At 35.9% G+C, this 14992-nt stretch overlaps 2 protein-coding genes across 2 annotated transcripts; both read left to right on the forward strand.

The window, feature by feature from the left end:
- Positions 1-3591: 3591 nt before the first annotated feature.
- On the forward strand, positions 3592-6026 carry LOC147284626 (uncharacterized). Its single transcript, XM_086244786.1, has one exon. The coding sequence runs from the start codon at positions 3690-3692 to the stop codon at positions 5754-5756; it is 2067 nt and encodes a 688-aa protein (XP_086100912.1). The 5' UTR covers positions 3592-3689; the 3' UTR covers positions 5757-6026.
- A 3265-nt stretch (positions 6027-9291) lies between these two features.
- LOC147284627 (serine/threonine-protein kinase STY46-like) lies at positions 9292-14664 on the forward strand. The gene is made up of 6 exons (XM_086245714.1): positions 9292-9521; positions 12055-12187; positions 13045-13240; positions 13588-13709; positions 13805-13960; positions 14329-14664. The coding sequence occupies exons 1-6, from the start codon at positions 9298-9300 to the stop codon at positions 14662-14664; spliced, it is 1167 nt and encodes a 388-aa protein (XP_086101840.1). The 5' UTR covers positions 9292-9297.
- Positions 14665-14992: the final 328 nt, after the last annotated feature.

Raw genomic sequence — 14992 nt, forward strand, 5'->3', positions numbered from 1 at the left:
AATTCACATGAGTATCTATTAGATACAAAATAAAAATTTTAGGTACTCAATTGGAAAAAAAAAAAAAAATTTAGGTACCACAGTAAGACAAAGATCAAAGTTTATGTATTAAATATGATGGGCTAGAGCGGAATTGCAGCGAATGGCGTCGAGCTCTCGAAGGCAGCAGCACAATCGATGTTGTTGTAGACGTAGAGATCGACGAGAGCCGTGGAAAGAGGCGTCGACGTGTTGGCACTGACGGAGGTGTCGGAAATGATACTAAATTGAAAAAATTATAAGTAAATTAAAATGTTAAGTACTAAATTGAAAAAATTAAAATTATAGGGTACAAGTTGTGAAACACCCCAAACTTCAGGGGTGTAAATTGTAATTTGCACTAAATTTTACTAGATGAAATTTCATAATACAAATGCAAGTGGTTGGAGAGATTATTTAGTAAGGTAATCATGTTGCGTGTTTTGTACGACCTCAAATCACATATATGTTTATTTTAAGTAAAGTTTACATATTTTTAAAATAAACAATATATACATATGAATATATGATACCATAGTATAGAATGGTCATATAATACGCGTAATGGAACAACTCAATTTAAGAATTTCTCCAAATAATTGCATGGTGCATATATAGTTGGCAGCGTAAATTTCAACCATGGACATGCACTACTTGTGAACTGCAAATATGGTGTACAACACTGTGCGAATTACAAATATGAACATACAGTTGGCATGTCACACTAATTTCGACAAATTAAATTAATTTCCCTTATTAATTGAAAGGGTAAAATTAAACTTATAGACCTATTACATTCACAAGGAGAAATTTAAAAAATTAACCAAATTTAAGTCAATCAAATATTTTTAAACAATTTTTTAAAATATTAGAAATTTGGCAATCCAAAAGTCTTTGAGCTCTCCTCGAGCACTATTCAATAAGATTGGAGCATTACTTGAGAGAGGTTCAATCAAATATTTTTAAACAATTTTTTAAAATATTAGAAATTTGGCAATCCAATAGTGTTTGAGCTTTCCTCGAGCACTATTCAATAAGATTGGAGCATTACTTAAGAGATGAGGATCCTCTGCCATACAGTTTGGTACCAGGCCATACCAGGCTTTTAATCTCAGCCATTAAAAAAAATTATGTGGTTGTGATTACACCATATTTTTTAGGTCCAATTGTTTTAATTTTAACCATTTTTTTTCTCTTTTAATAGAAAAATGAAAATTTTTAAGGCAAACCCATCCCCATCCCAGACCCCCACCCCTCTCCTCTTTCCGGCGACCTCCCCCGTTGCCGACTTCCTTATCCACCTCTGGCAACCACAAATTGACTCTATCCTCAGAAACCCATTGAAAAAGCCAACCATTATCACAAACATGAAAAATCCTAAACCCATAAGAAATCATGATGGGATTTGCTGCGTTTGATATCTTAAAGGTCTGCATGTGCTTTTTTTTTTTTTTTTTTTCTCTGGGTCCATTTCGAGTGTACATGAACACTTCACTTTGTGGGTTTCTTTCATTTTATTGAATAAATGTTATTTTTGTGTTTTTATATTGATTATTCTGTTTCATTTTCGAGATTTTAATGGGTGAGAAAGGAAAGGAATGGGTGGCTGCCGGCAATGGAGGAGGAAGTCGGTGACGGGGAGGCTGCCGGAAAGAGTAGAGAGGGGTAGGGTATAGGGGCTGCTTCGGGGTGGAGGGCTAGGATGAGGTTGCATCAAATCCTTTTTAAGATGTTCTTTATTGGTTTAAAGGAATAAATATTTTTCTGTTAAAAAAAGAAATAAATTTGGACTTTAAAAATATGGTGTAATCCCAATCATACAATTTTTTTAATGGCTGAGATTGAAAGCCTGGTATGGCCTGGTACCAAACAATCTGGCAGAGGATCCTCATCCTTACTGTATGAGAGGTTCGATACTTTTTGATAGGAATTCGAGCTAAAATTAAATTACTAAAAAAATTAAAAATAGATTAAAAGTCTTTAATGAAAACCGAAATAATTATTTTTCTTATTACTTAGAATCAGGGTGTTAAATTTCGAAGTTTTCGGCAAAATTTCGATTTTTGGGGGTGTCGAAATCGAAACCCATATTTGCTAAAATTTCGGGATGATTTCGTCGAAATTGTCGAAATTATCGAAATTTCGGCGAAATTTTCGACGGTGGTTTTCGATCTGGTTTTGGAGCTGGGTTTTTGCAGAAAAATGGAGAGGTGGCAGGGGGGAGATCGAGGGAGAAAGAGGGGTGGCGGCAGGGCGGCGGCAAGGGGAGATCGAGGGGGAGAGAGAGGCGACGGCAGGGGGAAGATCGAGGGAGAGAGGCGACGGCAGAGGGCGACGGGGCGAGGGCAGGGGCGACGGGGAGACGGCGGGGGAGATTCAGAGAGAGAGAGAGAGAGAGAGTGAAGAAGAAATACAGAAAACAAAGTTGCTGGAGAGTGGAGCCTCGGGGGAAAAGAAAGGAAAGGGAAAGGAAGGAAAGAAAAAGAAGAAAAAAAAAAGAAAAGAAAAAAAAGAAAAGGAAGGAAAGAAAAAGAAGAAAAAAAAAGAGAAAAAAATTAAAAAGGTTTAGGGTTGATTGGGGTTTGGGGCCTTTGGGTTAATTGTGAAGAAAAAAAATAGTTTGGGGTTTCGTTTGCCCGTTTTGGAGTTTCGTTTAGTTGTTTTTAAACCCTAAACTAGTAAACTATAATATATTTTTATATAAAAAATAATTTAAAGTACCCTAAAGGGCTTAAACCCTAGTATCATATACTATATCCTAAATAATATAGAATATAGATTATAAAATATATAGGGTTTAGTGTATATATTATAGAGTATAGATAATATACTAATTTCATTTTATACTAATTTTATTTAACAGTATTTGTCTCCAGCGTGCATTATATTTATCTTATATAACATGAAACCTACTATATAATTTGGTTTCTTCAATATTTTTTATCAATTTAGTAGATAATATGATAAATAAATATATGGTAAAGTTTCATTCAAAATTTCCGTATTTTGATAACAATTTTCATTATTTTCATCAAATTTTTGTTGAAATTTAAAAATCTTCGAAATTTCTGTCAAAATTTTCATCGAAATTTTCATCAAAATTTGTTCGAAACCCGAAATTTTATTACTTGCTTAGAATCTTTGCAAACTTAACTCGGTAAATTATATGCTGGTGATGGCTGGACTTGACTAAAAGAAAAAGTAACGAGTGCACTTTCTAGGAAACCGAGCACTGTGGTAAGGTGCAGGTAATTTCCATACAAAATCGCGTACTTGACCAAAAGAAAAAGTAACCTTGGCCAAAAAAAAAAAAAAAAAAAAAAGACCAAAAGAAAAAGTAACAAGTGCACTTTCTAGGAAACCGAGCACTGTGGTAAGGTGCAGGTAATTTCCATACAAAATCGCGTACTTGACCAAAAGAAAAAGTAATCTTGGCCAAAAAAAAAAAAAAAAAAAAAAAGACCAAAATTAAAAGTAACAAGTGCACTTTCTAGGAAACCGAGCACTGTGGTAAGGTGCAGGTAATTTCCATCCAAAATCGCGTAGTTCTGTAAGCACACATTCGGAATTAAGTTTCCTCAACTGAACAGAAAATTCTTCATAATCGTCGCCACACGAAACCAGAGTGACTGTAAGCCTTCCTTCACAGTTCACGCTAAGATCGATTCGCAATGTCTTTCTTTCCGAATCCGGCAGTGGCGCCAGTTGAGCCGGCCAATAAGAGTTTTACTGATGCGGAACTACGCCTAAATCTATCCATCTTTGGGTTCAGCCGACTATCCGCTACCGATCAGCGAGAGCAGACAGAAGAATTCTGTACTAAAGTGGTTGAAAATGTTACGGTGGTGCAACTCTCCGCTGAAAGCGAGGAGGATTTTAGACTCAGGAAATTTTCTGAGCTATTCAAGAAGCTTCCCTTCAGTGAGCAATCTGAGTTCCTGTCCAGAGTTATAAAGATTTTCAAGCGCAAAAGGCTAATTGGGGAATTAATTTCATGGTTCCAAAAACAAGACGCCAGTGTTCAAGAAAGAATGATCGGAGAAATCACTGATCATGTTCCAGCTGAGAATCTCCAGATCCCCGGGGAAACAGAGGAGGATTTCAGACTCAGGAAATTTGTAGAGCTATTCAAGAAGATTCCCTTCGCTGAGCAAGTTGATGGCCTGTCCAGAGTTAAAAAGATGTTCAAGCGCGAAAGGCAAATTGGGGAATTAATTTCAGGGTTCCAAAAACAAGACGCCAGTGTTCAAGAAAGAATGATCGGAGAAATCACTGATCATGTTCCAGCTGAGAATCACCAGATCCCCGGGGAAACAGAGGAGGATTTCAGACTCAGGAAATTTGTAGAGCTAATCAAGAAGATTCCCTTCGCTGAGCAAGATTATTCCAGTATGGTTGTAATCTGGAGCACGCCAGAACTACAAATGGAAGATTTAATTTCATGGTTCAAGAAACTAGACGCGAGTGTTCAAGAAAGAAGCGAGAAAGTACGAGAAGGTGATGATGAAGGTTTTGATGAATTTTTCTTAGGTTTCTCGACTATTTGGTTCAAGGGACAAAGCGCCGAGGGTCAAGCAAAGCTGATTGTACAACTATGTGATGGAGTTTCGAAACTCCCAGACGAAAGCGAGGATTTCAGACTCACAACATTCACGGAGCTATGTAAGAAAGCAGACTTTGCCAAGCAAGCCAAGCTCCTCTCCATTGCTGATTGCAGACTGCGGGGACTAATACTTCTTTATCCGCACGGGAGGCTCCTTCAGCCTCAAGATCCTGCCGGTGCTGCCGAATTACTCTCACGTCTCTCAGCTTTTGGATTCAGCCTACTATCCGCAGCCGATCAACAAGAGAAGATCGAAAAACTCTCTCATGAAGTTAAAGGTGTTGCAATCGAAAGACTTGCAGAGGAAATTGGCGATGAAGAAGATTTCAGAAGGAAAACATTCACAGAGCTATTTAATAAAGCAACTGTCTCTACCCGATATCTTTTATTTAAGGAGTTAAAAAAAAAATTCTTCCGTGAAAGAGAGTTGTGCGAGTCCATTCTCTGGTTCAGGCAGCTAGGCTCCAATTATCAACAAGAGCTGCTCGACAAAATATTTGATCAGATGAGGGCAGATGTCAAAGATATCATAGTCGAGAAACTCATCGAGGAAAGTGAGGAGGATTTTAGACTCAGAAGATTTATAAAGCTCTGGAATACACAACATCAGTACGGACCGATACCTTGGAGTGACTTCGTCCAACCTGAAGCTGAAATGCTGGATCCAAAAGGTACATTTGATGATGAAGAAGAAATAAAAGAAATCAAGCAGTCCCGTTATGCTGAATTTTACTTTGGTTTGTCAATTATTTGGTTCAAAACACGATGCAGCAATCATCCAAGAAACCCCATTGAAATCATCTTGGGTGAAAGGGAAATTGAAGGTCATATAATTGAGAAACTCCCCAACGAGAGTGAGGAGGATTTCAAACTCAGAAGATTCACAGAGTTGTTTGAAAAACTTACGGTCAGCTCCCAAGAGCGTATCGTGGGCTATATTCAAGATACAATATTTCATGATCTAGGTCATCGCAAGCCAACCAAGTGCTATGCTCAATCTGCGAGTTTTCATCCCCGTAAAAGGTCTTGGGTTCCTGAATTCCGCATTGTGAAATATCCAAAACTAAACGGAGGAGGAGGAGCAGCAACAACTACACAGTCTACGCAAGGAGGGCAGGGGACAAGTCAACGGTAGTTGGATCATCTTGGGTGTTTTCTTTGTTGGGTGTCTTTGTCTCCCTGGTTTGTTTTTTTTTTTACTCATGTTGGTTTCCCTCGGATTGCCTTGTTGTGGGCTGGTTAATTAGCGGGGGACCTGGGCTTATTTGTACGTTTGTATTTGCGTTTTTGTTGTGTGTTGTGCTGGCCCGCTTCTTTGGGCTTTTGATGTAATATTTCTCCATATGTAGGTGGAGACATATGTCATATATGTAGCTGGTATGGTTAACCAATCAAATATATTACTCTTGTTCCCTTAGTGCTATATATGCCATTCAATCTCTCATGAATAAGTCCTATAGCATGCTGGAAGCCTTTTTTATTTTGTTATTATTAGATAGTGCAACGTCTATGACTCTATATTATTAAGAGTGTTCTGCTTGTGAACCATCGTATAAGAAAAGAATGTCCATTATATCTCTATTTTATCAAACAATTTTAATAACAAATTTATAAGAAATATTGTCCATTATAGATTTGCAAAAAAATTTATATAACCGTTAAAGAAAATTAGTAATATTACTTTGAGTAATAAGGAACAACCAAACTCCTTTAACAATCTCCATATTAGGGAATTTTTGCATACAAACTGTTGTATATAATCTCTCTTCACATTTTAGTTAATTATATAATAAGTTTTGAAAGACAAATGATTGTATATACGAGAATTTATCTCATATATATGTTGCAACATATATATTATAATGGTTTAGACGAAATGACACTTGAAATTTAAATTGATTGACGTTTCACTGAGAAATTTGGCATGCTTGACTTGTACATATCACTTAAACATTCATAACCTCTAACTAAGTAGTCACAACTAAGTACTTTTTCTTTTTTAAGGAAACAGTCACAACTAAATACTAAACAAAAAGGATATATATATATATATATTCACAAATTCAATAAGACATCCATTCTTTAACTAAAGAAAAGATATGGGTATTATTATAGTTCTTTAAGGTGTCAATATTGGGCCTCACTTGTATCTTAAAAAGTAATTTTCTTTTTGTTCAAGTTAGATCCTAAGCATATCAGTCACTATTAGTTTGGGTAAACAATCAAGTTAGGAGGTGCATGCAATTCCTAAAACAAGTGAGGGGGAATTCGCTTCTCGGCCATATTTTTTGCTCCAACCTAATAGTGACTCATTTGTTTAGTACCTAATTTTAACTAGAAAATGTTTACTACTGTTCATATTGAAACCAAAAAGAAAATGTCACCTAGTACCTCACCCAAATTTTCTCTTTAAAATTGGCTCCATGTTGTTGTTTTGGTCAAAGCTTGATGCTTGTTATTTTGCTAATTATTTGTGTGATTTTCCATTAAGTTCAGCTGGCCTTCTACCAACAACCAGAGTTTCTAAGCAGCCTTTCTTCAAGTCGATTATCAATGTCCATATTTCAGACACCAATTATTTTAACCGTACTGATGTTAATAACACTGCTGAATTAGTCTTACCTCTTTCAATCTTTGGGTGCAGACTATCCACAAGTGATAAACAATAGCAATATTGAAAATTAGAAGTTAATGGAGTATATATCTGAATCTGCATTTTCTTCACTTACTAATTAAATAATTATACGTTCACTAGCTAGGTGCTTAATATGGATATAGTTCACCTTTCATTCTTGTTTTTTAAAGGGATATGAGGTACCATTAGGCCCAAAAGCCATTGCCAACTAATACACATATCAAGTAAACTACACCTTCTAATTAAAGCAAATATATGACACGTACCTAAGAAAGAGTTATATTTTTCCTGGCAATCGAAGCTCATAGTCATAGAGTGGAGTGTAAGTCCCACATTGGCTATATAGTGTAGCTATTGATCAAGAAAATTGGATATATAGGCATTGTAGGCATACTGATATGTACAACTATTTTCTTTAATTACTAGAAAAGTAATGCAGAACAAACACCTTTTGCTCTGCTAAATTTTATCATATAAGTTCCAAATAGAGGAGGAGACATGCCATGTAGGGTTCACAAATCAAATTGGATTACTCTTGTTCCATAGTGCTATTCCTATTCAATCTGTCTTTAATATGACTATCTGCACAATTTTCATGCTAAATATATAAGTCCTATAGTATGGTGAGTTCCTTTGAACTTCTGATTATTATTAGATATTGATGATCAACAGATATATGAGGAAATGATTTTCTTTTTATTATTTTGTTTTTGGAAATGTACTTTTCTTTTTATATTTAATTTGGAATAATGAAGAATAGTCAAATTTATTACATACATACAATTATTGTATACAACTTATCTCTCCCTTACTAATTTGGCCATGTGGTAAGTTATGTGAGATGACAGATTAATATAACTATAAATTCATTTCATACGGGTTCATTGAGGTGTGAACGTGCGACATAATACCAAATACAGGTTACTATTGCTGAGCACTTGGCAGTGTAAAATTTTTCTGCATCGAGTGTTTGGACTTGATTTATCGACTTTTATGTTAAATTAAACCCCTAACATAAAACCTCCACAAAAATTATTCTACACCCTAAAAGAGAATAGGGTATTCGTACTCTATATCCTAAAAAAAGGGAGGAGGAAGCAGCGCCAAGCGGTACAAGAAACAATTGTCTCTTTTTAAAAAATTGCGGAGCTCGATTTTGATAGTATTACCGAGCGCTCGATATCAAGTGCAAACATGCACACATTCGCACCTAAATGGCTTTGTCTTTTCATATACTAACAATGTTTGCAAAGTGCATGTTAATAATATCAGTTTAAACAAGTCATAAATTCAAACTCTTTTATTAAAAAAAAAAAACATATTATTCATGATGAGTTGCAATCCTAAATAGGCCATTAGGAGGGAAAAATTATTGTATAAACCAATTATATATAATTTTCCTTTCACAACATACTCTTATACAGAAAATAAAATCTATACATATATAAACATTATATATGAGTATAAAGATATTGCCTATATTAATCTATTAGGCTATATATGTAACCATCACAAACAAAAATTAAAATGTCTTTTTCAAAACAACTTGTGTTGGCTAGAATTAACTATGTGGGTTGCAGACTCCAAAGCTTCCATTATTCTTTGAAGATTTCCATACCAAGTCAACTCTGTTCCATTAGTTTATCCAGCTAACCAACAAAAGAGTACCCACACCACCACTAAACAAAGAAAATTAATGTTTAGGTGGCAACATCAAACCCAATTCCCATGCACCTGCACCGCAGCATATCCCACCTCAAAATTAATGATTGATTAGGCAAATAAATTAGCATTCCAAAAATGCACTAAAAGTTACCATAGTTTTCCCTCGCGTTTCTCGCACAGTCCCATACTCCCATCTCTCTTTTAAATGCTCCCAAAACCATACACATAAAATTCCCATTTATATAATTCTTAGCATAAGGTTTTTGGTATAATTTGTTAATTTTCACTCACTTCGTCACTTCTGCTTAAAACCCATTTTCGTGGACTCTGTCTCTATCGCTTCCTCCTCTGTACTTTGCAAAAAGAAGCTCCAACAATGGCGGAACATGGGGTGCTCTCAGTCTCAGACGACGAGCTTTTTGACTTCTACCCCACCTACGTCGCCGGAAACGCTTACTGTGGACTGAATCCCGACGACGGCCAAGTTTCGGACACCGGCTTCGTCTTCAAGATCGACCCCAGCTTGCTTATTGACCCTTACAGCCTCAAGCTTGGCCAAGTAATCGGAGAAGGGCCCCATTCGATTGTCCATGAAGGATTGTGGGTCTCCTTTCTTGAAACACTGTCACTCTGTGTCTGTTTGCTCTTTTTTTTTTTTCTTTTTCTTGGTTATGCTTCTTCTTGATTAGGTTGCTCACATTGTCTGCATGTTCTTGAATTGTCGTACTTTTGCTATTGGTTTGTTTGGTTGAGTTGTTGTATTGGTTTTGGGAATCTGGAATTTTGTTGTGATAAACCCTTTTGAGGGTTTTGATGATTTATGGGTTTTAATGGGGGTTAGTGTTTGGGTGCCAAATGTCAATTTTAGTGCCCATTTAGGTTCAGTTTCATCTTGAAGCTCTGGTTCTCATTATTGGTGAACCTCTGAGTGTAAACTAAGCTGTGCGTTATTTGAGTGAATGCGTCTGTGGTGATACATTTGTCTTACAACTCCAATTTATTTCGCAACAACAGTGTTCTTTACTTTGTCTTTGTCTTTCAATGCCGAGCAAGTAGATGAGCAGTCTATTGTTTGTCAAATTGTATATTCTTTGGAGTAAAGAATCTGAGACAATTTGTTCTGCTGTGCTACATATTGTATATACAAAGTTGTTGGGATTACAGTCTATTCTAGGAGAAGACATATAAAGCAATAGCATTGATGAGAATAGTTATTGAGAGAAATGGGACATAACATTCTGGATATTCATTTGTTAGCATAGGAGGGATAAAAAATTTCATTTTTATAGGTTCATTTTTAATTGTGATTGTGAATGCTCCAAAATGGGACGTGAACATTCTGGACTTTTGGAGTCCATTCATTTGTTAGTACAGGTTAAAACTTTCATTTACATAGGTTCAGTTTTAATTGCGATTGTGAATGCTCCAAAATGGGACACGAAGATACTAGATTTTGGGGTCCATTAATCTGTTAGCAGAGCAGGGATAAAAGTTTCATTATTATAGGTTTCTGCAAAACATCATTCTGCAGCGAGTCTTACGTAAGTTCGCTATTTTATTTTCTCTTCTCCCACCTTATTTTTCTGTAGAACATGTGAAGATTGGATGCTAACATGAGGCATTGAGACTTGCAGCATTCTATTCTCTCAGGAAATACAATATTTACAAGAATGCAATCATGGACAATTATTAGCAGTACATAAATCCGAGTAAGAGAATCTGTTGGCAATGTTTTAAATATTACACATGACTGAGATATGGTTTTTAAACATGACTTATTTGAGCCATCCTACATTAATCACTTGGAAAAATAGTTGAGGGAGGAAAGTATGTAATAATTGTGGTAGGTTTAAATAGGAAACCCTTGGTTATATATGGTAGGTGATCTCCTGTGTTGATTTGGAGGCACTGCCCATTATTTTGGGTTAATTATATGTAAGTGGCCTGGAGGACTAGGAAAAGGGTGTGGGTAATTTTGGGGGACGGGGGATGCATGGGGGTTTCAACTAACGAAACATTACAACTCCTAGAAGCCATTGATTTGATTGTTTCTTTTATTTTTGGATCATCTAATTGGTAGGGGACACCCAAGCATTTGCTATTGTACTCATTGGACAGTCATAAAAACTTTTCATTCTTCAACAAGAGCTGGGATTAATTGGTGATGATTTATTTCTTAGATCCTTTTTTTTTTTTTATGTTTTTTCTTTTTGGTTTTTGTTTCTATTTCTTCATTTACAACTCCTCTCAGGGAAAAAAAATGTTTGCATATCTTCACAAGGTTATTGATGAACCATATTGTTATTAGACTTTTTAGTTTAGATTTAAAGTATTTATAAAGAATCAATAGCTTTGAGTACATACATGACAGGGAGAACTATCACCTGATAATTGGCGACATAATATCAGTTGATGAGACCAATTTATTATTAAACCATCAATTTTAGATATAAAGGCATGTCAGAGAATCAATAGGTTTAGGTGTAGGTTCATATAGCACCATTTGCATAATAAGCGGTGGTAACAAGGAGTTTCATTTTGGCCTCTTGGCCCAATTATCCGAACAGGAGGAAAATTGGAGAGGACACTCTGTAATTGAAGAGAGTCAAAAAATGTAATTGTAAAGGTTAGTATAATTTATGTATCACACTTTAGTGAAAGGAAAAAATTTTAAAACACAGCTGGCATTGTAGTTATTTTGAATCACAGAAGTAAAGTTGCCCTACGTAGAGCGCAATGGCAAAGAAGGATATCTTTTGATGTTTTTGACTTGGCCTGGCCTCTTTTCTTAAATTACTTTAACATAGTTTATTTAGTAATTATCGTATCTTTTACACGTAAAGGTTGAATTCCTGGGCAAGCAAGCATTCTGACGTAGATGCCACTGACGGCACAAATTTTATCTATCCCTTTGTGGCAGGATCTTGCTTCTTACACTAAATGATTTGCTGAAACCTTCTATAAGAGACGGCATTTTACTTGCATGCAAAAAGTTAATAAGTGGATCATAAGTTTATTTCTTATTAGGGTGTGTATATATAATATTCATAAATCTGAGTGTTGTTCTGTGCTGCAATTGAGGAATTTTATGTTATGGATTTAAGATTGCTGAAGCTTTCCATTATGTTTCTAGGTACAAATCCAAGCCTGTTGCTGTTAAAATTATACAGCCAACCAGAACATCAGCTGTTTATCCTGAACGCAAGGAAAAATTTCAGAGGGAGGTTACATTGCTGTCAAAGGTGAAACATGAAAACGTCGTGAAGGTATGAAACTTATTTCCTGATACCTGCATTTGTCTAACTATATGCATATATATTTCTCATCATATCTCGGGAAACCTTTTCTCCTTTTGTAAAGGACTTGAACTGTTTATACTTGTCTGTTATGATATACTATTTTGGTTCCTCCATCCCTTAGTTTCGGTGATTAGAGAATACCATTATGAAAATTGACCTTTTGTTTTAAGAAATATATTTATTCTATTTATCAAGGTGAGATGAAATTTGACACAAGGAAATGAACACCTCCCAGTCACTGTACATCTGTTCCTAAATTGGTATTCAATGCCCTGTGTTAGCTTCTGCAAATTGGCCGGCAAGTATTTAGTATTATGCTGTTTCGGGATAATCTTGCCTTGGAGTAATAATTCCTCTCTTTTAACTTCCTAAGTTACTGATAATGTAACCATTTATGGAGCTTTTGCCATTATAATGACAGCAAGTAAAGTATATTTGTAGAAACTGGACAAACAGCTCAAGCTATACATCATTTATATGAGATTCCTTCTTTGAGAACTGTCTAGCACTCTAAAATTGATAGAGCATTATCTGCAGAACGCCTTTAAGAAGTTGGTACTATTGACATACATAATGATGTCCGTAATTTTGGAAAGCTACATAATAAGAAATAAAATCTCAATTCGTTTTTGGTTTCTAATTCTTTCAGTTTCGCTGTTCTTCGCCTTCTAATGTATTCTAATGTATCTAGATTTGTCTCGGTGTCACTATTCAACCATGAAATCTCAATTCATAATACTCATTTTCCTGATGTGTATTTTTTAAGACCGGAGCCCCTAGCTAGTCCATATGAACATCTCATATAAGTCATTGTCCTGTAACAGTTTATTGGTGCGTGCGTGGAACCAACTATGATGATAATTACTGAGCTTATGAAAGGTGGTACAGTTCAGAAGTACTTGTGGAGCGTCCGCCCAGTAAATCTGGATCTGAAACTTTCCATAAGTTTTGCATTGGATATATGTCGAGCTATGGAATACTTGCATGCAAATGGCATCATTCACCGTGACTTGAAGCCAAGTAATGTTTCTTTTTCCTTTTTTTTTTCTTTCCCTTTCATTCTAGTAGTTTTGGTTTATATTGGTAAGGGGGCCAACTGCCAAGGCTTTTGGTTTGGCTACTATGTTGGTATGTTTGTCCAGTTTTGATATTGTAAATGAGTTCACTAGTGGATCTACAAAAGGATTTAATCATTACTAGTTTTGACCATATTCCAGAATACTTTCAGTAAATTTATCATGTTTTCTTTTAGTTTTTCATGGTCATCTGAATTTTATTTCTTGAGCATTAGACAATCTGGTTGAAACTTGAAACATTGTTCACCGTACAAATTTATTTCTAACATAAAGTCTTCTTTTTCTCCCCAGCCAATCTACTTCTTACAGAAGACAAGAAGCAAATTAAGCTGGCTGACTTTGGGCTTGCTAGAGAGGAGATACCAGGTGCAATGACTAGTGAGGCTGGTACTTACCGGTGGATGGCTCCTGAGGTGCACTTTTTCGTTTCTCTTCCTTTGTTATTCACACATTTATACTGAAAGAAATTTACATAATATTTCTAATTTTTTCTTTTTATCTGAAGTAGTTATTTAGCGTAGAGCCAGTTCCAAGAGGAGCAAAGAAACAATATGATCATAAGGCAGATGTGTACAGCTTCTCAATAGTTCTGTGGGAGTTGCTCACAAACAAAACTCCGTTCAAAGGAAGGAATAATGTAATGGTAGCATATGCTACAGCCAAGGTAAGTCATATAATGGCATTCAAAACAAAACTAATTATCCAGAAGCCTGAAAAATTCCTTGCAATAGTTATTGTAAACTCTGGCACACTCCTACCACTGTTCTCTTTTGAAATTCAGCACACTTTGCTTGATCTTTTTGAATTTCTTTAGATTCACTAAGAAACTTGTACGATTCTAGTTGACATTTCAGATCAAATTTTCTTGAGTCTGAGTTTGATTTTGCTACAGATGGACTGAGTGTAACATGAAAACAATGTTTTGAAGGTTAAATGACTGTTGATGGATTTTTCTTTTGCTATAGAATCAGATATGTTATGATTTTCTCCTTTCTTTGGAACCATTTGGATGACCTCAGCTCTTGCTTTCAGAATGTACGGCCTAGCCTGGAGGACATTCCTAAGGATATTGCCCCTCTCTTGCTGTCCTGTTGGGCACAGGACCCAAAGAGCCGACCAGAATTCATGGAAATCACAGATTATCTTTCCAACTTCTTCCAGGAATTTTGCTCAGCGGAGACAAAACCTCCTCCAAAAGTGATTGAGATTGAAGTTGAAAGTCCTGAGAGCAACATCAAGGAGGAAGAGTGTCCAGGTAGTACTACCACCCAGCATGTGATTGAGAGGCCTGAAGAGAAGAAGGTTGTTAAAAAGCGCAGGAGGAAATCATTCAGTTTCCTCTGTTGCTATGCTCCCTTGTGTGATTGATCAAGTGGCATGGTGAGTCCTATTTTGGGTTCTTTAGGGCTGAGGGACTCACTGCCAAGGCTAGAAAGTTCATGTAATTTGTTTGTTTGGTTGTTTGGTTGTTTGGTTGTTCTCTCAACTTTTGTAGTATACACAGGACTGTAGATATAGGTTCACAATTTTCAGTAATGGGTTCTGAGCTCAACTGTTGCTCTGTTACAGACAATTGTACAGACATACATTAATAAAGAAAGGTGGGAAGGATGGATACACAGTTTTAATGAAAAAATTGATAATTGTTCTTTGCCCAGTTGGATTGCATTTCCTCACAAATCACAAGCCTGATGTT

The sequence above is a fragment of the Dryas octopetala genome, chromosome 5 (assembly GCF_963921425.1).
Source record: "Dryas octopetala chromosome 5, drDryOcto1.1, whole genome shotgun sequence".
Taxonomy (NCBI): Eukaryota; Viridiplantae; Streptophyta; class Magnoliopsida; order Rosales; family Rosaceae; genus Dryas; species Dryas octopetala.